Raw genomic sequence first — 22,491 nt, forward strand, 5'->3', positions numbered from 1 at the left:
GGGCAGTCGCCCTCAGTCCTCACTCCAAGGAAGGAGGAGAAGAGTGGGACCCCCACCCATCAGCAGAGATGAACTATTATTTTAATGTGTGCTGTAAGTTGAGCAATCTTGTGAAATAAGATCTTATCTTGTATAGGAAGGTAAACCACTCACAAGCATATTTTTGTACTGTATACATTTCCTGACAGAAAATTAATGTCCCATCAAATGACAGTGTGGTAAAGTGAAAGGTGGGACCACGTGGCAGGGGCCTGCTGGCCCTTTTGGCAGGAGCTGGTCTGAGCCCACCCTTCCAGTGGTGAGCTGGAACCAGATGGAGGACTTTGCTGAGCAAGAACATGCTTTACCTGACCTGTTCGAACTGCTCCATATTGCATGCAATAATTTAAGTAGCTATTAATGTTTAAATACATCAGTATTTGCTGGGTCACTGAGAGACTGAGCAAACACCAAGCTGTGGCCATGCTGAACCTCTCTCCTGCTCTCTGGCCTGATCAATGTTTCATTATATTTCAAGTGAAACAGCTTTTGGCATGGAGGCCTGGGCTCCTTTCTCTCAGCTTCCCCACAACACACCCCAGCCTGCCGATCAGAGCACCTTCCCCAGAGAAATGAGCTGGTTTGCTTGGGCAAAAGATGACATTCAACCCGGCCTGGTGACATTTTCCCATGCCGTGCTACAGAAAGCAGGTATTTCTTTGCCTTTTCCTCCAGCCATGTCTTGGTGGAGCCTGGGGTCAGCTCTGCTGGTTCCCACAGATCCCGCAGGAGGAGACCCTTAAACAACGTGGGCAGAGAATATCAAATCAACATTGTGGTAGGACTGGTATGGAGCTACCTGAGAAGAGCTGAGCCCTTTGTGGACATGTCCAGTGACCAAATCTTGTGTGGGATGTGGACATGTCCAGTGACTGAATCTTGTGTAGGAAATAATCCCAGTCTTGTGTGCTTTGATTCATGAGACGGACAAGTTCCTGATAAGGTTGCAGTCCCGAGGTATGCACGGTGACTGCCCTGTCCCCAACCAGCCCCTGCCTAACGAAATCAAACCAAATTTAACTTGGCATGTGGGGCTGTGTTTAGAAAGCTGCGGCAGCTCAGGGGCATCTCAGATATCCGCAGTGGGGACGGGACAGACAGCTGGGGCGGTAGTCTTGTTAGCTAGCCTGATATAAATTGTTTCTTCCCGTGAATCACAGCTGCCAGGCACCAACGGGATTTGGGAGCCTCCAGGGCTAGGCTGTGAGGACAAAGTGAATATCATGATTTTGGATCCCGAAATCTAAATTTTAGAAAGATTTCAGAAATCTAGAAATAGAATGCAGGTATCCGCATAATTTTTGTGGATGTAGTCTTTGGAGTATGCATTAGGCCGTCCTTTAGCCTGTTACACAGAGTTGATGATATTTGCCTCCTAAAAATTACATTCAAGGAACCCTTTATGAACTGGCGGTGGGGTTATGTGTCAGTTGGTATCCAATAATTCCTGAGATCTAAGCCCAGATCTGTCATCAGTTTGTTCCATGGCTTTGAAAAGGGTTTGTAAAAATAGCACCAGGGAGCTCTGTACCTATAGGAATTCAATATTTCAGTCTGGCAGTCTTGGATCCAAGAGTGAGGCATTGCTCTTTTAGCCAGCACACCGTCATCAGCTTCTGGGTCAGTGCTGGGGAATGGGAACATTCTAAATAATTCAGGCGGTGACCTGACTCTCCTAGGGCAGTACTGCTTTAGCAATGCAAGCAGAAAGTGTTACTGAAATCAGCGGGATTATTTGCATGAATAAGAATGAGAAACTTTGCAGGATTGGGCATATTTTTCCTCTTTTTTGTTGTCTTTTTGGTCTTTTTTTTTCCTTCTTATTGTACAGTCAAACATGCAGGGAGTAGTGTCGCCATCCTGCTGTCGCCATCCTGCTGTCACCATCCTACAATATTGTAAGGATCTTTAGTGTCTGTTTTCAAAGAGAATCCCATTTGTCTGTTCTTTTTCCTACAGTCCTCATTCTGCACTCTGAATGCTCCTAATATATCGTATTCTAATCATTATGTCGTATATGATACAATGCAATAAAAGCAAAAGTGAGGCAAACTGCCGTTTATGGAACTGCAGGTCAGGTTTGTGCTACTTTCACTAAGTGCTGCTAGGTGGCAATATGTTACCTAGAAAACCACGAGCTTCCCACCACCATCACTCTCCTCTGCTTCAGACCTAGCTGGGATGTGTCTGGCCATTGCTCTGCTCCAAAGGCGACAAGGCCTTGGGAGCAGGACCTGGTGAGAGCTGCTTCACGCACACAGATTTCTAACTTGATACTGAGATTTTCCAGAAACAAATGCAGAACTGAATCCTACTGGAAAAATCTCTCCTCTGTGAACCCAAGAGGAAAAATTAAGAGGGGAGCCCGCATGTTGCAGTATTTCTGTTTATATTGGGAGTGTCATAATAAGGGAATGAATCCTTCTGCTGTATAAAGATATTGCCACCTGGGACTAGAATATTTCATATCGTCATAGCATTCTCTTAACAATACAAAATTTAAAATATCTCTTCAGAGTGCAAAGATTTTGTTTTTCCAAATGTATGATTAATTGAAACCCTCTATAATTGAAACCCTCTACATATTCAATCATATTATTTCATCAACTGGACCAACTTCAGGATGTTTGTATTGACAGTCGGGTTGAAAAACAGCTTTAATAAGGTGGAGAAGATGTATTTCCAGATACATCTTTCAGCCATGCTACAAATATTTAAAACTGAGTCATCTTATGTATGTGTATTAACAAGGAAGTAGTAATAAAGACTGGCTCATATTTGCATATTGCTTTGACTACACTAAGTGATCTGCACTGAAACAAGCATTTATTTCCCTTGGTCTGGCTCCTGGCATGGCAGCACACGTTCTTCCGCGGGGGAAAACCAGCAGCCAGGGGAAGGGCAGAGAGGGCAGGGCTGTGTGTGACGGTGCCATTTCATGCCAGCTTTAAGTTTAGACAAAATTATACCCAAAGGATTACTCCCTTTTGATGCCAGGGTAGTTTGCAGCCGGCTGGTCACTTTGTCCCAGCTGGCAGAGCATGGGTGCAGGTGAGCAGCACCTGAAGCTGGGGAGGCAGTGGCCAGGAGCAGGTCTGCAGGAAAGGGCTGACAGATAAAAAAGGGCTGATTGATAGATAAAATAGATATATATGAAGATGAGGAGCCTGAGTCTCTCTTTGTGGCAGCATTAATGCCTCCCCAGCACGAGGCGGGAGGTCAGTGAGCAGCCCTTTTGCACCAGCTGAATCCCCCCGGCAAAGGCCTGCGTCTGAACCCCAGCAACCTGAGACAAGACGTTGTTCTGGGACGGTGGTGAAATTAGCATCTTTAATTACACTGGCTTGGGTGGAAATCCTGGGCTTGCTTTTTAGCGATGCAGGCTACCGGGGCAGGAAACAAAAATAATAATGAGCTGCTTATGTGGTACTTAGCAACCTTGGAGCTAACAAGCACCTTCTGCAGCAAAACCGCTTAAATTTAGGCCGGGTTTGGTGCCTGGGGTCACCCCTAAGTGGATGTGGCATGGAGCAAGGGACACTGCTCCCCAGCTGCGGCTCAGGCCACCCGGCTGCCGGCCCCCACGCAGCATCGGGCTCGCAGGGGCTCAATATTCTCTTTAATCGCTATTACTTCTCCCCGGGGCCTGCCCGGCACCTGCTGCTGCCCACGGCGGGGTGTCTGCAGGCGAAGCCCCAAGGCCTCGGCCCGGCGCCGCCATCCCTACCCGGCCCGGCCCGGCGCGGCGGCGGTTCCCGGCGGGGCCGCTTTCCCCGCAGCACCGACCGGCAACGGAAAGGGGAGCGGCGGGGCCAGGTCAGTGCCCGGGCGTGGGCCTCTGCTTCCCCCGCGGCTGGCCCGAGACCTGCGGCGCTCGGGGGCTGCCCTGGCGGTTCGCCGGGGTCGCGGGGGGAAAGGGGATGGCCGGGGCTGGTGAGGCGGCTCGGGGCCTTTGCGGCGCCCTGGGGCGAAGGAGATGGGGAAGGGCAAGGGCAGGGGCAGGGTCCGGCCGGGGCTTCGGGCTGAGGAGGGGCCCGGGGCCTGGGCCCGGGCCGGGGGCGGCCCGGACCCCGCGGGGCCGCTGCTGCTAAGGCGAGGTGGCCTCGCCGGTGCTGGAGCGGCCGCTGGTGTTTCTGCCTGAAAATGTTATGCTCTTGCTCGGCTTCAGCCCAGAGACCTCGGGTGTTATTTTGGGAACAGCCGGTTATGGCCCCCTTCAGCTCTGCTGGGCACAGAGCTCTTCCTTGGCTGTGTATTTAAAATGTATAAATACGTAAAAAATGGTCCGTGCCAGGAGTGCTTGCCCAGGTCAGGCCAAGTGCTACAGCACGCTTGTCAGGATTTTGGCATTGCACAAGGTCAGCAGCAAGAAACCTCTGCTGGGGAAGGAGCTTCCCCTCTCTCCCCCTCGAGCCTTTCTTCACTTTCTTCCCAGGGTGATACCATGCAGGATAGCTTTGCTTCCCAAAATTTGGTGTGTAGAGCCAAGGAGCCAGGTGACAGGCTGTCGTGGTGGGCTTCTGCTGGTTCCCAGTGCTGTTACAGGGGAGCAGGAGATGCGCCCCTGAGAATCATGCTGCGTGGCCACTTCCGACATTAGGATGCAGTTTTCCTGCTGCTGTCAGCAGGAGCATTTATTCACTGGTGGTGATGGTGGTAAGGAGACCAATAGTAAAGAACGCTGTACCAAGTGGAATTCGGAGCAGTGCTCGACTACAAAACTTTTTATAGTTCTTAAGTCAAATTAATCCTTGGGAAAGCATCAGTATTTGCAGTTGCAACTGCAATGAATTCATCCTTATGCTTTTTATGGTTTAGGATTTAGCAATTAAAAAGTGAATGGTGAGTTAGTTGTGGTGATTTCCCTTCCTGTGAAGCAGCTCATCTGTTCATTTTAAAGGTGTCCAAAATACATGTAGCAGGCAGCGAGGTTTATGTGAACTTAAAAGTGTTTTCTGTCACTGTTACAGAGGCAAAGAGAACCTCTTTAGGTCAAAGCGTTAGAAAATAAAGGGTATGTGTGCTTTTTGCAGAAGATAACAGATTCCTGCTCTCCCCTTCTGCTGTGAAACTCAAGATCTTGTACTCACTATGTGACCAAACCCAAATGTTTTAGGTAGTGTCATGTGTATTTATGGAAAGACTTCTTTTGTCAGCTGTTTTGCATCCTTGAATGCCATTATTTTTCACTGGACGTGGGTATGTTTCTTTGTGATTTGTTTACTAGGTGTTCAAATTAATTAAAATGTGATTAAAAGAGTACATAATTGGTTAGGAATAGAGAGACAATTCACATGTAAACCTTATCCTGCAGGGACCGTTAAAAAATACAAAACTAAACAAAGAACAAGTAATTTGGAAAACACATAGCTTGCTGTCCCTGGAATTCAGCTGCTCAGAAACAATGGGGAAAAAAAAAACCAAGGAAAAAAGAGAGGTAGAAGCAGAAAAGAGGCATAAAGGGTAGGACAGCTTAAAACTGAAACCACAGACAAAGGGGGTTTTTACTTACACTGTTGAAAAGGGTTTTTTTTTACACAATTTATTTTTATTTCACATATGCATGATTTGAAGCCATTTCAGTTGGTTGATTTGGACACCTGACTTCTTGTTCTCTCAGTTTCTGAACAGGTAAACGTTGTTTCTAATGCTGACATCTAGAAACTAGGAGGCCTAAGCTTCTTGTTCTCTTCTCTAAGTAACGTAGAGGCTAAAAACCCTGTCCTTTATAATACCAGCTACTTCTAAAGCTGACTTTTAGAGGAGTGACAAAGCTCTTTAAGTGTCATCACGCTGAATTGGAAAGACGACTGATCCCATCTCATTTGTCTACAATGCGGTTACCAGAGACAATACACTAAAAACTTGAACGGGGCTCATCAAGTTTGAGAGCCGCAGTGTCTTGAGAAAGGCATGAGCTTGAGGTGGCTCCTGTTGAACTTAGTAGGAGTTCTGCTTTGTGTAGAGATGCCACAGACGAGATGCATTTTCCTTCTTGGGGAGGCAGAATTTCCCATGCTTTGTTTAGTTTCTGTATTTGTCAGTTGGTTTTCTGCTGCCGATCCTTAGCATGCTTAAGATCTGCTCACTGCTTTCTTCCAGCTGAAGGAAAGCCAGCTGGAGAGGTGACTGCCCTCAGCTTGCCTCAGCTGGTAATTATCAGAGTGGGAAGAACCTGTCAGGTAAGGTGTTTAAGTTAACCAAACCCACGCATCATTGAGGGAAAGAAGAGAGATGCATAAGCAGATGAGGTAGATGGAGAGCTCTGTAACCTTCAGGTGAGGGGTGGTGACAAGCAGCTGGCAACGGTGACCTGTTGAGCCACTGCTGGGGAGGAATCCTGCAGGTGAGACCTCCCTCCTACACCTTTCTTGTATCTGAAGGCAGGGTCTGGTGACTCCTGTTTGCTATGAGATCCATGGTGTTGTCTTGATTTGTCTCCAGGCTGGCCCCCTTTGATCTTGCTGTTTCTGAATTCCTTCTCTCTCTCCAACACTGGAATTATTTATTTTTATTTTTTTTCCTCTCCCCACAATAACCCACCAGCCCACTGGCCCAGGTTCCAGTCAGTTGGTGTTACTGATTTCCATGCATTTTCAACCTACTTTTTTTTTTTTTTTGTACAGATAGACTATTTTCATGCTTTGATTATATTCTCTTTCACTCTGCTCTTCTTTCTTTCATGCATCAGCTGTAGGGTCAGTTGTGCCAGTCCTCAGCACTGGGTCACCTCTTGCTTTCCATTCATTAGTCAGTCACTGCAGGAACCCGTTGAAGCATACCATAGTCACACACATTGCTCTGTAATACAGATGAATGCCTCGTACAGGGACTGGTAAAATACGCAGGGTTGAACTGTGAGTCATATCATCATCATCTTCAGTTCACATCTTCCATCCCTGTCTTCACTCTTCTGTGCTCGTCAGTGAAACTGCAGCTGCTGAAGGTCTTAATCAAGTCAAATTCTGTGCTTCTTAACCCATCAGCTGCCTTTGATGCTTTTGGCAGTTTCACAAAAGTGGCTTTCTAATTGTTTTTTTGTTTTGTTATTTGAATATTTTCTTCTCCCTGAAATTTCTTTTGTGGATTTTGTGTGTTGGATCCCTTTATCTCTGCTACAGTTTATCTCAGTATACCTTCATCCAAACCCAGAAATTCAGCTGATTTTTTTTTTTTGCAGGTGGTTTACAAGTCTGTATTTTGTGATACAGAGAGAGATACATTGCATCTCTCACTTCCTGCCCTGTGTGAAAGGCCATGTTTATTTCCCTGATGTATTAAAAACACATCCCTGCATCTTTTCTCCCCATCTTCTTTTTTCCTTGCTTGCGTCAATAATTCAGGCACTATCTTTGAGTTGGTTTTTTTCTTTTCTTCCCCACCCCCCCCCCCCCCGCTCGTGTATTTTAACTTGCCGATAATTTCTCTGTAGCTGCTCTGTAGGGCAGCATTTCTTGTTTGTGCATGCAGCTCAAATGCTTGTTTGGGCTCCCAGTGTCCAGTATTCTGGTTTATCTTAGTTCTTCTGCCCACCCGGTAAGTTGCTACCTGCATCCAGTGCTCTGGCTGGCTATGGGTAAAATTGCTGGCAATTGCAACTGGCAACACTGCTGGAGGTTGCTGTTTAATACAGCGTATTTTAAGAGGAAAAAATGGGGTTGCAATAGATTAGTGGTGAACGGCGAGGGCAAATATTCAAGAGTTGGGGTTTATTAGTTTCCCAAAGAATCTGCTCAGTTAGGGAATATTAGTGCCGCTGTTATCCCTGTTATTTTTTTTATTAATGTAGTGAGAGCTGAATTTTAACTAGGCAGTTACCAGAGGCTTTCAGAAGGCATATGCATACACAAAAATACATATACTGTGTGTGAATATCTGCATGTCGATACATATGTTGCTCTTGTGTAATGTGTATCATTCCTTTGATACTGAAGTGCTGACATTGGATGTGTTCATATTAACCCACAGTCTGCTAGCCCACAGGCAAGGGTGTTATAAAATCACTTGAGTGCCAAATCGGATTTAAACTGTTTTTTTATGTAAGAGGTACAATAACTGTGGAGTGAACAACTATTGATCTCCATACTATCGGCTTATCTTAGTTATCACCAGTGACATGTAAAGCTGCAGCACTTCTTAAAACATTTGAAAGATGCTAATTGCCCACAGTGTTTGTTATTCCTGTACTGTCAGAATTTTTTTCACTGTAAAAACTGTGGATAAACTGTGTGTACTACAGATGTTAATGGATATAGCATGTCTGACTTTAAAATTAGATTAAGACTTAATTTCTGTAAGTGTATCTAAATAGATGTAATTATGTTAAACTGAAAATCTGAAAATTTTAGTGTGATAAGTATCTCTTAGCTTGTCCTATACCATTGTGCAGGTTACTGCAATTTACTGCAGTTACTCTTGCACTGCTTTCACTTACAGTACAGAAAATCAATCTCAGTCATGCCGTGGATTGCAAGTGCTCCGTACTGATTGAAATTTTGGATATTGTTTGTCAGAAGTCAGCAGAAATCCCTTTAGTTTGAGAGAGCTGTAGTTTAAATATCACACTTTTCCTGAGTGGTTAGCTTTCTCAGACTGAGCTGTTAAAATAATCTTATTTTTATTAAAAAAGTACTGGGTACTGGCCAGTACTGAAAGAGATGGTTTTAAAGAAAATAATTCAATGATAATACCTTGCATGAGTCATTAATCATGAGTCATGATCAGCAGGCAGTGATGTCCAATTTGTTTTCTAATCCCGCACTTGCTGATGCTCTTTATTACCATAGTGATAATATTAAAGAGCTGTTAATGCATATAACCACGCAGTTGAAAATGACAGACTCTTTTTTTTTTTTTTTTTTTGGTGGAATAAAATTTCCATATCTTAAGTGTGTTTTCCTCTGTATGTTTTTATGACATGTGAAATCTAGGTAGTATAAAAGTGATCAAACAACTATAATTTGGCAGAGTTCAGTTCACAGAACAGACTTTGCTTTGCTTTCAGGCCAATCATCGTGGCCTCCCAGAGAATTAAATCTAGCCTATCTTCTTATGAGGACTGGGGAGGCTTTGTATTCATTAAAAATTGGGAGCTAATTGTTCAAGCTACGCTTTGCAATGAGAGCCTGCACTATCCGTCTTTTTAATGTTTGTTCTTTCCTGAGCAAAAACTAGTAGCTGGATGGAAAGTTTTATTGCATGAATGTATGCTGGGGAATGACTGCTGAAGTTTTCAAGAAAATGGAAGGCTGTTTCTCTTCTGAGTCTGAATATAAAAGAATCATTTAGCTGAGAAATGAGCTTTGGAAACCTGTTAACACTCTTAAATAAAATTTCACCAAGAGAAGCCATTTTAAAAGCTCTGCAAGGTGATGGCTGAAATATTGCAGACAATATTAGAATGTGCATAGATGGAAAGTGTGGCGGGGTGCAGCAGCAGTCGGGTTATAGTCAAGAAGCAATGAATCTCGTATTCAATCAGATTTTAACTTGATTTAATTTTAATTAGTTTTGTTAGTTTACACTTGAGTGTAGGAACGTTGATAGTGACAGATTGAAACCTCAAATTTAGTAAGGAACTCAGAAGATCCTTTGAAGTGTCTCACCAGGTGTGAAAAAACGATCCCTTTAACTATTTCAGTGCATATGACGTTATAATGCATAGATTCCTATAGGCCTTACTAGTTTCTTTGTGTTGAACTTGTGAGATAGTGCTGTATTGGTGGATGTGATGTGACAGGACAGGTATGAATCTACTGGCATAGGTGGTTCTCTTTGAAATTGCCTGGTACGATGCATACTCCTCTGCAAGTTGTAATCTGGTTGCTGTGCAGACTCCCCTGTTTCCATGAGGATTATACCTGACCCAACAGAAGCATTTTCCACTTTAGTGTGGGATGGTGCAGCTAGAGACAAGATAAGTGTACACCTGACAAGATTGTTCATGTCTTTCATTAGAAACTAATTGTGTGTGTTTTTTTAACATGTGTTTGCTTGTTCATATATATCATAAATGTTTGAAAAACTTTGAGTCTGTAAACTGTAAGATGCCCTGAACACAGCACAAAATGTAGCTGTCACTGAATTCTGTCTCTGAATATGTTTGTGTCCTGGGTTCACCTTAGAAAAACTTTCCAGGAGCTTCTTGCCAATTTTGAGAGAGTCTTGTTTCTGCCAAATATGATTAAGAAACAAAGAAAGTCTTTTCCCAGTTCTCCAAAAGGTTAGCATCTACGATGTCTTCTGAACAGCTGTATCCATTAAAAAGGGGGTTGGGGCAAAGCTAGGACTAGTCTAGCAGATTGCAATACTTAAATATAGTAAACATTTTTCTGTGTCCTGTGGTGGTTTTTTTGACTCCCACTCTGAGTGCCTTCTAAAGATGACTTGATTTTTTCAGATGAGCTGTCTCTGCTTCAGGCTTTACCCAATTTCTTTCAAATCACTTGTCAGTCACTTTCTCCAGTAGACCCATTTCCAAAGTAAAATACGGCAGAGCTGCTGACCAAGAATAATATTTGATAATGACTTCCATATTATTTCCTGGTATTATTTCCTGGTATTTTCCACTCTACATGCATACATTGTAGAGTGGAAATAGCAGAGGAATAAACCATGGGTGTACTTGTACATTAAAATAAACTACCAATATTATATAGCTGTATAAAAGGCAAATGTGATGCTCTGTGTATAATACTGTTTTTTCTCCTTTGGGTTACTGTACAGGTTCTAGTGTTCCATGTCCAAGTGAGATCAGTCCAAAGTGGAACAAGAGCTACTGGAATAACTGGGAAAAACACATAGCTACCAGAGGCTAGGAAGTCTAACTAGTGTTAAGATGGAGAGTGATAAATGTGCTAATGGAATTAGGTGACAGGGAACAGACCTCGATATAAGAATGGTCTTTGGTTCTTAAATTCTGTGTTCCTCAGGTATTTCTCTCAGAAAGGTCTTGAGGTGTAATAGTTGATAGTTGCTTACAGAAAATCAGGAGATCCAGATCCTGAAAACTAGGGGCTTTGATAGGATTTCGTCTCCAACACAGGTGTGTTGGTGGGGGTTGTGGGGTTTTTTTTGTGAAAATTTTTGGAAGATTAGTACAGAGTAAATTGGTCTAATGGCATATGTAAGTGTCTTAATACAGTTTTTGAGCCTCTTTGATGTTCTGCACCCAAATACTTTTGGGTAATTTTTAGAAGACTTTAAAGGATGCTAATTTATTTCTTAACCACCAAAGTCACTTCATAAAACTCCTTCTATTAACTTTGTGGGAATAGGTTCAAGCTAAGAGTTTTGCAAATATAGTCTGCAGTGATTTCTGTAGACTTTTGTGATTGCATCACCTTTATATTAGTTTCTGCTGTCCTCCTTCCCTCTCTGTCAAAGGACTGAGGTGAATCTCAAAGGGAATTTCCTGATTATTTTTTTACCCTCCGTTTATTTCCAGAAATGGCCATTTCTCTGTGGAAGAACTTACTTCAGACTACAAAGGAAAGGATATTACAACAGCGAAGGGTGTCACTGTATAATGGTGCTCATGGTTATGAGGAAGAATTGATAAAGAAGAAACTTCAGCAGTTTGCTGGTGGATCCATCAACCTCTCCAAAGAAGACAATGGCATTGGAATACTTACTTTGAACAACCCAAAGCTAATGAATGCCTTCACAGGTCTTAATTCATTGATAGGGTTGCTGGTTTGTTGTTTTTTTTCTCCTGCAGTTACCCATTTTAACATTTTGCCTAACCAAAATGAAAATCTATGCCTTACCGTTCCCTAGTTAGAAGAAGAAATGTTTAAGGTTTATTCAGATGTGCAGCAAATGCCCACTGTTCTGCGTAGTAGGTTTGCCATAAACGTCATAAGAATGTAAGAAATTCTCAGTGACACATGGACTGTCAGGCAGAACATGCCTCTTCCCCCCCCCCCCCCCCCCTTTTTTTTTTTTCAGTCAGCACAGTTCTGCTACTGTGCTCTTTCTTGTATCTCCTTTCATTTTGTCCCTACTGCTCTGGAAACATGTAGGGTATTTTTATGGGTGTGGGATGATGCCATCTTTGCTTTGTAGGTGGTGTAGAAAGAGTGAGTTTATTTCTTTATTCTCTATCTAAAGCCTTCCCTGTAACTTAAGCTTCTGTAATTTGGTCTTTTCCAGTCACTCAGACTGGCTTCCATTTCTTTTTAATTTGCCTTATGTCTTAAATACCAATGACTGGTTAATTAAAGATCGGATGAGCTTGGTATTCTCAGTTGTTACAGGTCAGGGATCTATTTAATATGCTTTTATACTGGACAATACTTAGCTATCAAAACCAAGTGCCCTATTTTATTAATCTTGTATTATGAGAGGCTTTGATCTCCAACATAGGTATATTTGCTTTCTCTCCTTAACTGTCTAGAATATTCCAATTTATGCCTTCAGACATAAGTGGCACAGGTTCAGGGTCTGCATCTGCCTGAGCCTGAGCTGTGCATGAGCCTTTACTCTAAGAACGCCTTTATCTCTTAATATTTTGAAGTGGATGCATTTGTATCATCTTATTAATTTGTTTTTTGCTGTTCTGTTTTCTTGCCCACTTCTTATTGTTCCTTTGCTGTCAGCAAATATGTTTGCAACCCAGGAGCAAAGCATAGAGCTGTTTACATGGAGAATGTCAATCTGCTCCTTCCACTAATAATTGTTAGCTGAAAGGAAGAGAACGCAACAGAACAACAGTGTTAGTGGTAACGCACCTAGATGTCTCTGCAGTTTCTGTTTTGTTTCCCTTTAAAAGCTCATGTATAAAATCATTACCTAATTTGAGAAGTTGAAGCTAGAAGATATTAGCATGGAGATTGTCCTTCTGAATGCCTCCCTGTCAGCATACATGTTATTATGCAATCATAATCACATTGTTATTTCCTCTTTTTCGACACATTGATTTTTATTTTTGACTCAAATCAGAGCTGTGCAATGTACAGCTCGTAGACTGTGTGTTAGCTTATTTGTTGTGTAAGTTGAAAGGGGCATGAGAAACGAGATGTAATAGCAAAACGAGAAAGGACAGATAAAGCCCAGTCTGCTAGGGAGATCAGATGTAATACAAGTCAAATTGCTTAAATCAGACCTTCATAGAAACTTACAACTTTGTTCTGTTTCCTGGGTGCTGGGCAGAAGGGGCTCAGAATTGATTTGTTGAAGTGCTGAGTTGCAGCTGCTCTTTAGGCCACGGGCAGCTGTTCTTTGACTATACAAAGTGCTATATAATGTTAATGTACTGAAATCATATCACACATCTCAAGTTGAGCACCCAAAATCAGCAGATTATTTTCTCTCTGGCTCAGTTAGTGCTCTATAAAATATCTTCTCTCCTATATGACTGCTGTGAAAATAAATTACTAGTGTATGTGAATTGAAGTAGATGCTCCAGTAGCAAAGAGGGGCTACAAAAACCTGTGAGTAAATTAATAGTTCTGTCTTTGTTGCAGACCCTGATTAGCATATAGCAAATGAGCCATGGGATCAGGCAGTTCTGTTTTACAGCAGTATGTAGAGCCCTGTAGAAAGCAGTACTCCATTTTGCTAGGTAATAGCCACAAAAATTTGCTCTGGAAGATCTTACTATGGCAGTTCAAGAGATTACTGCTGCTTTCTACTGTGCATTTCTGCCTGCCAGAGACTTTTGTTGTTACAGGCGGGAAGAGTAGAAGCAAAATCATGCTGGGCCCTTGGCCGCTGTCGTGGATGGTATGACATAGTAATTCATACTGCTCTTCATTTCATTTTAACGTTACTGTCTGTAAACTGTAGTTGCTGAGGAACTAGCAAGCACTTGATCCTTTTCCTTTTGTTGTGTATCAAGTAATACCCTTCAATAGAATTATGAAAAGGGATGGGATGCACAACCCCTAAATTGCCCTGGCAAGACCTGGTTGACTTCATCAGCCACAGTGTGTAAATACTCCCCCTCAAATACATTCTGTTGATTTTTGCCTCAGAGATTCTGGATAGTGGCAGATGTGAATTTCTGTATACGTGTAAGCTTCCTTTAGAAAGCTGCAAAACATCATTAAACTGTTCAGAGAAATCCTATTTCCTAGGCATTTACTTTACACAGCAGCTTTTTGTCTCAAAGGAATTATGTTTATTCTAAGCTTGAGCAACTCATGGAACAAAAAGCAGAACAAAATTGTTAGCAAATTGCTAATGGGCAATGTGGAGGTTGTTATGCTTTTTTTTCTCTTATTAATTGGAATCTGATAGCCACCTGTTTGAAATGGTCTCTTTGGAAACAAATGCTAATAATGTCAGTTTAAGCCTGGTGGAACCAATTTCAGCAGCCCAACCTCTTGCTGAACTAAGGTTGAGCTTAATTTAAAAGAGAAGGAAGCCAGCCTGCAGGAATTAGATAATAATGGTGATAATTTTATTTTCTAGAATTGACTTTAAAGCATTTATTCTCAGATTATAATTAAGATGCAAACAGATTATTATTTCAAGTGGATTTAGTTCTGTGAAGAGCACAGACTTACTGGTAACAAATACTGAAAGACCAAGACTGGCAGAATGAGTATTTGCTTTCGTATCTTGTCCTCGTCATTATATCAAACATCATGGACTATGCGTGTTGGTAAAATAATAGTTCAGTGTTGTCAGTAATGGAAGGAGGATGGGACAGGCTCTGGCCAGTGTCTCTTGTCGCCTGCTGTTGCATGTAACTGGCTCATACGGTTCCTTTTTGTAAACTCCATTTTTCAGTTAACTAGATATTTGGCTTGTAATACTCCGTGGAAAGACTCTTTAATACCTCGCTGCTTTGATTATTAAAAGCACCACAAACAGTGGTTGTGCTGTATCTGACTCCAGCGAAGCTTGGATGCCAGCACAAGCACCTTTTTTGTAAGAAAACTTGGGAAATATGCAAAAAATTAAATCCACAGGTTTCATGCACACCTATTTAAACAACAACATTTGCAGAAAAGTCATTGTTGAGTTTACCGTCAGGCTGGGAAAGCATTTCAAGTAAGACCCACAAAAATCTCAGCTAGGCCTAGTTCTGCTGGGTATTTTCATTCATGGCTTGGATGATGGAATAGAAGATGAACTGCTGAAATTGTCAGATGACCCCAAATTGGGAGAGCTTGGAAGAAAATTATTATTTGGAGCTGAGGAGAGGAATTCAGTGTGATCTTGATTAAGTGCTACAAAGAGCTCAACATCAGCAAGGTTAAACTCAATGAAAGCAAATGTGATGTGCCACACACAAAAAGTATGACCGAATTATAAATGCAGAAGACAGTGCAAAAAAACCCCGACCCAATGTCATTCTTGTATATAATACGTGATGTCCACTTAATTATTGCCCTCCTTGTGAACATTGTCAAAATGTGCTATTTCAATGCTGAGACCAAGCTCAAGGTGGAAGTGCTTGACTGAGAATTCGCTCTTGAGCTGGTGCTGGGAAGTCTACTTCATAAGGAACTGCAAGGAAAACAAGCAGGAAGGAAAAAAAAATAATCTCCCACATGAGGATGGCTGCTAACAGGCAATTTCAGAACAGAATGAGTTCTGTGCATGCGGGTGTGGGGTCAAAACACCCAACACTCTTTGCAGAAAAGGAAAGAGCCCTTGAGGGTGTTAATGTAAAGCACATTTCTGTCTGAAGAAGGTAGGCCCGTCCACCTAAATTCTTGTCAAAGGAGTGTAAAGCTGATAGTGTCATCAGCTTGTATGTAGCCTGCTTTCTGCAGTTAGTTTCTGTAAATGTTTTCTCTTAAGAATATAACTGAATGAGAGTCATAGACATTCAGAGAGGAAGAGCTTTAAGTTAATGCTGGGTAAGTTCAGTTGGTGTGGAAGATACTGCAGTCTAGGAAGAGCTCTATAAACTGGAGTTTGTAGAGTTCCATGTCAGGAAGGGTACTTAAGCAAACATATCAATCCATATATTTGGAGCCTCAGATATACTTTGTAAAGACACCTTTTCTAGAAGGGTATCGGGGAGGGAATCAAGGATGTTTTAGAAAGATTTTTATTTTTTTTTCATGTTCTTTTAAAAGATGAAAGGCACTTTACTCCTACTATCAAATATATCTTTATTTTCTTTTGCATGTATACTTCTAAATGTCTTTGTCTTCTAACATAGTCTGCTCTTTGGCCTTTTTTTTAGGAATCTTTATTAACATTGACTGGTCGTACATTTACCCCACCTTGCACGTGATTCTTTTCTGTATACTTTGCCAGTTCTTTGAGCAGGGTGAAATTGCAGTAACATCAAAATGACTAGATGGACAGATTTAGATGGATATATACAAGTTCACGTGTCCTGAATGTATGCAATTGCAAACAAGAATAAATCAGTTACAGTTTATGCTTGCCTCCCTGCACTTTCTTTTTTTTTTTTGACAAATTTGTAACACAAATATCCTTCATGCAGAATATCCTTCAGAATTTCAGGAAGTGCATCTTTGAGGAAAAAAGTATGTCAGTGCTTGTGTGCAGGATTTAAGTTGATGATTTCCCTTGTGTTTTTAAGCCCATCGCTTATTAACGATAACTTGGTTTTGGTGGTGAAAAATGTAACATAAAACACGATGATGATAATAATTTCCTGTTAAAAAGTTCGCTTCTCCTCTATTGTGACAGGTACTATGATGCTAGAACTCCAGGAGAGGGTAACTGAACTGGAAAACTGGAAGGATGGCAAAGGCCTTATCATCTATGGTGCAGGAAACACTTTTTGCTCGGGATCTGATTTGAATGCTGTCAAAGCAATATCCAACTCCCAGGCAAGTAGTGATACAAATTAAGTTTTTGGAGAAAAATGAGCTTTTTGATATTCTGAGATCCTTTTCAGACAGAGGTTCTATGGTTCTGCTGTAATTTTACATGCAAGTCACAGAATGCAGCTTTTAATGGTTGAAAAAATGCTGGCAACCCCTTTAAGCCATGGCTTAAGCATTATTGTAATTGATTCATAAGTCTGAATTCCTACATTACATACTCTGTTTAGCTTTTTCTTTTAAAAATGTCAGTTTAGTTTCTCAGAGAAGTTTATGGTGAATTTACACATCAAATAATCTGTACTTCAGTAGTTTGGCCTTTAGAAGCAGATGCAAGTGATGATTTCTCATATATTCTAAAGTCAAAAACAAATTTAAGTAGCATGGCTGCTATTACAGAAAGGTTTCAATTTTGTCAAAACTGTGCTTGGACCTGCATGAAATGGAAGGCCAGATGCAATTCATGTGCTGTGGAGCTTTGGCATTGATCTTGTAGTTCAGTCAGGTGAGGTGAGTCTTGAGTGTAACTATGTAGTTGAAGAGGTCAGGGTTTGATAGCAGTTCTTCCCTCGTGCCACCCGTCTTGACAACTTTGACATGTGCTGCAGTTCTTTCTGTGGGTTAGTATGTGGTTCTTGGCAATGTGTGAAATAGGACTTCATCAACTGCAGGGGAGAGGGGTCTTCCTGTGCTACTCTTACATCCCGGTTTGCAACTGTGGTGATGATTTGTTTCTGTCGATGAAACTAAATATCATAAAAAACCCAATATCTTAAATATTTCTGGCCTGATAGAATAAATACAATGGTCCAGTTTTCAAAAGGCGTAGGAGGCTTTGTTTCCTTTGTGAAACACCATGAGAGGTAAGCTTTTTTTAATATGGAGACACCATGCTTTATAGATATAAATGGGTTTTTGGGAGTTTTCATTTGGATGCCTTATAAGCACTAGTAATTTAAAAAAAAAAAATTCAATAAAAAAACGCCCAACCAAAATCACAGGTACATCTATATTTATAATCTGAACTTTAGTATTACAGCAACAGAAAAGGAGCTGAAACCAAGCATGGGCCAGTTCTTTTCTCATCTGCAGTCAGGTTCTTCTTCAGAGTTCTGCATTCAGTAATTCTCAGTGATTCTGCTTCCATAGTCTCTTTGACGTTTAGTATTCTGTCTATATGTTTATACAAATTACTTGGAGCCACTGCAGTGGCAGAAAGGGCTCTTGTAAGGATTTGGGTCCATAACCAATCTACAGGGCAGAATGAAATGCATTAGCATTAATTATATCTTTGCTGAAAATTCTACGCAAAGAATCTAGATCTCATGCTAGTACTGAAAGAGTCTCCAGAAATGCTCCAAGAGAAGTTAAACATGGTTGCTTTCTGTTTCCTTGGGAGACTTAAAAATATTTATCCTGAACTGAAAGTTTCTTTATAATAGCCAACTCTTAACCCATCTGTTTTGTGGGATTTAATAGTCTTTATTAAATAAAACTTTAATAGAATAAGGAATAGCATTTGCTGCGCTTCAGTCTTGCAGAACTCTGCTCTCTAACTTGCTGCAGATGAGAAAGTTTTGTCTGGTTTCAGGTTAAAAGAACTTCAGGTTAAGTTTTCTGTCCACAGGCATCCCTAAGGCAAAAAAAAAAAAAAAGTGAACAGCTTTGTGCCTGAACTGGTATGTTTTGCCTTTATTTTTTTTGCAAGGCTGCTTTACCTCATAGCTTTTAGTAATTACAGAAAACACTTTTATTTTATTCAGCTGGTTGGTTGAGGGAAGATTGTATTTCTTATAATCTATGATACAGTTTGCCTTTCCCTGTGGTGCAGGAAAGGCAGAATAATGGACAAGAATGCTGAAGGATTTTCATGCCCCCTAGTGGCTCCTCCTCCTCCTCCTCTTCCTCTTCATCCTCATCCTCCCATTTTCAGTTGTTCCTAACCCTGATATAAACCCAGGTCCCCTGCCTGGTCATCTTCGGTGAGTGCTAACATTATGTGAGCAAATCACAGAAGGTAAATTAATAGTGGAATTAAAAAAAATAAAATGTTTTTTTTCTTTCTTTCATTGTAATCCTGGCTCCCAAGAGCGATAACCTCATCCTGGACCAAGTCTTGAAGAGCTGGATAGCTTAAAAGCAGGAGCGGCTCTTGAAAGGGCAGCTGAGAGGAAGGAGGCACAAAGGAGAATTTCACTTTCCTTGGTCCCTGTCTAGTAGCCCTAGGACAGAGGTTCCCAAGCAGTAAACTGCAGAGGGAGGACTTTTGAGCAGTTGGAGATGGTCTGGAAACACTGTTCTATCTGTAGTGAAAGCAGACTCTGAGCTCTTGTGGCAAAAAGAGCCGGTGGTACAGTTTTCTGCTTTGCAAAGTTGACTGTCTTCTTCCCTGCCTCCCCTAGCCCTACTGCAAACTACTAATCCTTTTCTTACATATGCAGTGCATGCTGTATTTTACCTCACTTTCTGCTTGTTAGATTTCTTCTTACTCCAAGGACAGTATTAGAGCTGAAAATGTGATTATACCACTAGACTACAGTGAACACCTCTCTTTATTCAGGTAAAATACTCTGACTAGTAGCCTTATTTTTCTTATCAGGAAGGTTTGAAGGGTATGTTGGCCAGGACTCAAGTAATTGTAATTTTTGTTCAGAGTGTTTTCTGTGCAGGCATTTTTTCCATGTGATACACAAGTAATCTCTCCACCACCTGAGAATATGAAGACTTTTCTTTTTGTCTGCTCAGCCATAACTGTTTATCAAGCTGGTCTGTTCTGGCATTAATCTTTAATTACCACTTTGGATTTTGGTATGAATTGAGACAGCCAATTTGAATGCAAGGACTGTTGTGATGAAGTGAAAAATTACTTTCTCTGAAGAGCTTCATTGCAGCTTCATCCCGATGAATGTAGTGTGGGAATTGTGCAAGTCCACGTCTGAGAACTGGTACCTTGTATGTTTGTGTGGGTTTTGAACTTACCTGTTAAGACAGCTATCATGGAGGATTTGATTGTTCTTTAATTTGGAATGGAAATACTGATACTGGTCTTAATGGCTGTACAAGGTAGCTACAGAGATAACTAAAAGCCGCTTTGTAAATCAGCATGTGCTGAAAGTTTCAAGCAGGCCTTTAATGTGGTGAAACTGAATTCACTGGTTCCTGTGTAGTGATTGTCGTGGCAGCTTACATCTGCCAGAGATCTGTCCCTAAACACTATAATGCAGGTTGGTGTAGGGCAGGGTAGGTCTTGGGAATGCATCAAAAAAAGGGCAATAAATCAGCTGAAGTTGATGTCAAGGTCTTATTCCAAGATGTACTGAAGACTTACTGCATATCTTCTCTTTCCCTGAGGTATGAGTCAGAAGCTTTTAATTAAGGCAGATTCTTTAACCTGCCAACGCCTGTAAAACTGTGTTTTAGAAATTACTAAATGCCAATAAAGAGACGTTTGCTTGTTCTTTTTCTTCCTACCATTTGTTTGGGGTTTTTTTTCGTGTTTTTTTTTTTTTTTATCTGGATTAAATGGCACATGTGTAGTTCAGTGTACGCAGTTCAGTATGTATACGAACATGGTCATACTGGGTCATTTAGCCCAGTAATTTTTTGAGTTTCTGATTAACACCAGATATCTGAGAAAGAATATAAGAACAGGGAAGGCAGATAGATAATGATTTTGCTTCAAAATATTCTCTTAGTCCCCAGCAATTTGTGACTAAAATTGCTAGAACTAGATGTGTTACCTTGTATTTAATCATTTTTTGTTGATTTTTCCGTTGAGAGTTTATCTAGTTGTTCTTGAATTCACGTGGAGGTTGCTGTGTCCTGCTGCAAAGTGTTCCACAGTTTAACTACAAGTTGTAAGACCTAGCAGTAACTGAATTTGTAGCCCCTTCATTCTTGTTCTGGAAGAGAAGGGAACAATTGTTCTCTATTCACTATTGTTTGCAAGCTGATGTAAAATATAAAGGAGGAGAGAAATAAGAAGAATCTTCTTTCAGGGTTGTTTGGTTTTTTGTTTGGTTTTTTTTTTTGTCTGAAATGCTTTTGGCCCAAACAATAAATAATGAAGTTAGTAAATTGTATCTGTCTAAAACTTTATGGATTTGGAACAGTAAAAAGTATGCAGTGGTCTACGGTCCTGTACAAACTTTTAAAACTTCAGCTTTATGGGCGTTTAACTGGGAGTGAGAAGAGGAAATTAAGAGGGAAGGATGTAAAATTTCACATCATAGAAATTCAGTATGGCAATTACTTTAACAGTGGCTTAAATATAACTGAAATTCATATAAATTGATTTGGTTCTGATATTTTTTTAACCTAATTTATATTAGGGTTTCTATTTGTGCGTAGTGGCGTTGGGCTGGAATTTGGGCAAGATTAACCAAAGAGAAAAAACCCAGCTAGAGTAAATATAATGAATACTCCTGTCTACTCCATCTGTGTGTTTAATTGCTTCACATTAGGATTACTTAACATTTTTTAATTTCCTATTCGTTGTAGGATGGGATGAATATGTGCATGTTTATGCAAAACACCTTAACCAGACTTATGAGGTAATATGTTTTATTTACCCTTCTTTATGAAGTAATTATAAGGATTGGAATATGTTTTGGCTAACTCTTTAACAAAATGTTTAAAGTTAAATACATAGTTTTGAGTATGTAATTTTGAATCCCAGAGCTTGTGCTCACACGTGTTAATAGTGTGGGTATTTATGGATTTAAATTAGGTCTTGACATTTTGCAACTATTAGACTTTCCAGAGATTGGAACAGAAAAAAAACCAAACCTATAGGCTTATATAGTGTTAAGTTAAGCTAGAGTTAAGGAAATCTAGGACTTCAAAGTTTTTGAAGCTGACTTCTGTAACTCATTGGAAATCGGTAGCTCTTAAAAAACAAGCAGGGCCAGCTTATGCAGCCTACACGGGTAACATTTATTTAATATATTTATTTAATCTTCCCACTTCATAAGAGGAATGTATTCAGTTCTACCATCTGGTACTTCTGAAAAACATTTTTTCCTTTCCTTTATATTTAGCTTCCCTTCAGAAATCACATTTCTATTAAATCCATGTGCGGTAGTGTCTGTCTCTTTCTGCTCAGAGCTCTTTGAAGATAAATATTCTTTGTTTTCAAATAATCTATATGAGAAAGTGTTATGAGTTAACAGTATTCTTTAAAACTGCCCAGGAGATTGGAGACTTAGTAGTACTGTAAGGAATCCTCAGGATCGGAATCATTCGTTTAAGTTGGTCTCCGTATAATCAAAATCGATGGGGCAAGCAAAGACGAGGAAGATGTATGAAGGTTAAGCCCTCACCTCAGGTGTCTTGACTTAGAGTATGTGGAAGCTGTGGTTCAAGGGGAGCGCTGAACTGCGGTCTGGGGACATCTATTGTAGGTGGGATGATTCTCCCCCAGAGGGAGCTGAGACCAGCTGTGATCCTGGAGGAGGCACCTCAAATAGATCAGAGCGTGGATGTAGAGGACTTGGACCTATATCTTCTGATTCACCATAAACCACAGGAAAAATGAGGTTACCCCCTTCTAGTGGGTTCACTTAGGCCATGTATTGTATGAAGTGTTCTGCCATAAGTGAATTTAGGCCAAAAGAAATTGTTGGTGCTTCTGTTAAAGTAGAAGTAAAACCAAACATGTGGTCATGATTGGGAAGCTCACTTCTGAATGTGG

At 40.9% G+C, this 22,491-nt stretch overlaps 1 protein-coding gene across 4 annotated transcripts in view; it reads left to right on the top strand.

Moving 5' to 3' along the window:
* The first annotated feature begins 3,745 nt into the window (after positions 1–3,745).
* Positions 3,746–22,491, top strand: part of ECHDC1 (ethylmalonyl-CoA decarboxylase 1) — a 41,066-nt gene continuing 22,320 nt past the window's right edge. Inside the window, exons 1-4 of one of the 4 annotated variants that reach the window (XM_054196009.1) lie at positions 3,746–3,855; positions 11,486–11,707; positions 16,663–16,805; positions 21,300–21,352. In XM_054196009.1, coding sequence (XP_054051984.1) covers positions 11,488–11,707; positions 16,663–16,805; positions 21,300–21,352 — 416 coding nt within the window. In that variant the 5' untranslated portion in view covers positions 3,746–3,855; positions 11,486–11,487. Of the gene's footprint in view, positions 3,856–5,259; positions 6,222–6,241; positions 6,386–11,485; positions 11,708–16,662; positions 16,806–21,299; positions 21,353–22,491 lie in introns of those variants that run through there. The other 3 variants (XM_054196011.1, XM_054196012.1, XM_054196010.1) reach the window with 3 other exon arrangements.

Source organism: Rissa tridactyla, chromosome 3 (assembly GCF_028500815.1).
Source record: "Rissa tridactyla isolate bRisTri1 chromosome 3, bRisTri1.patW.cur.20221130, whole genome shotgun sequence".
In the NCBI taxonomy this organism is placed as follows: Eukaryota; Metazoa; Chordata; class Aves; order Charadriiformes; family Laridae; genus Rissa; species Rissa tridactyla.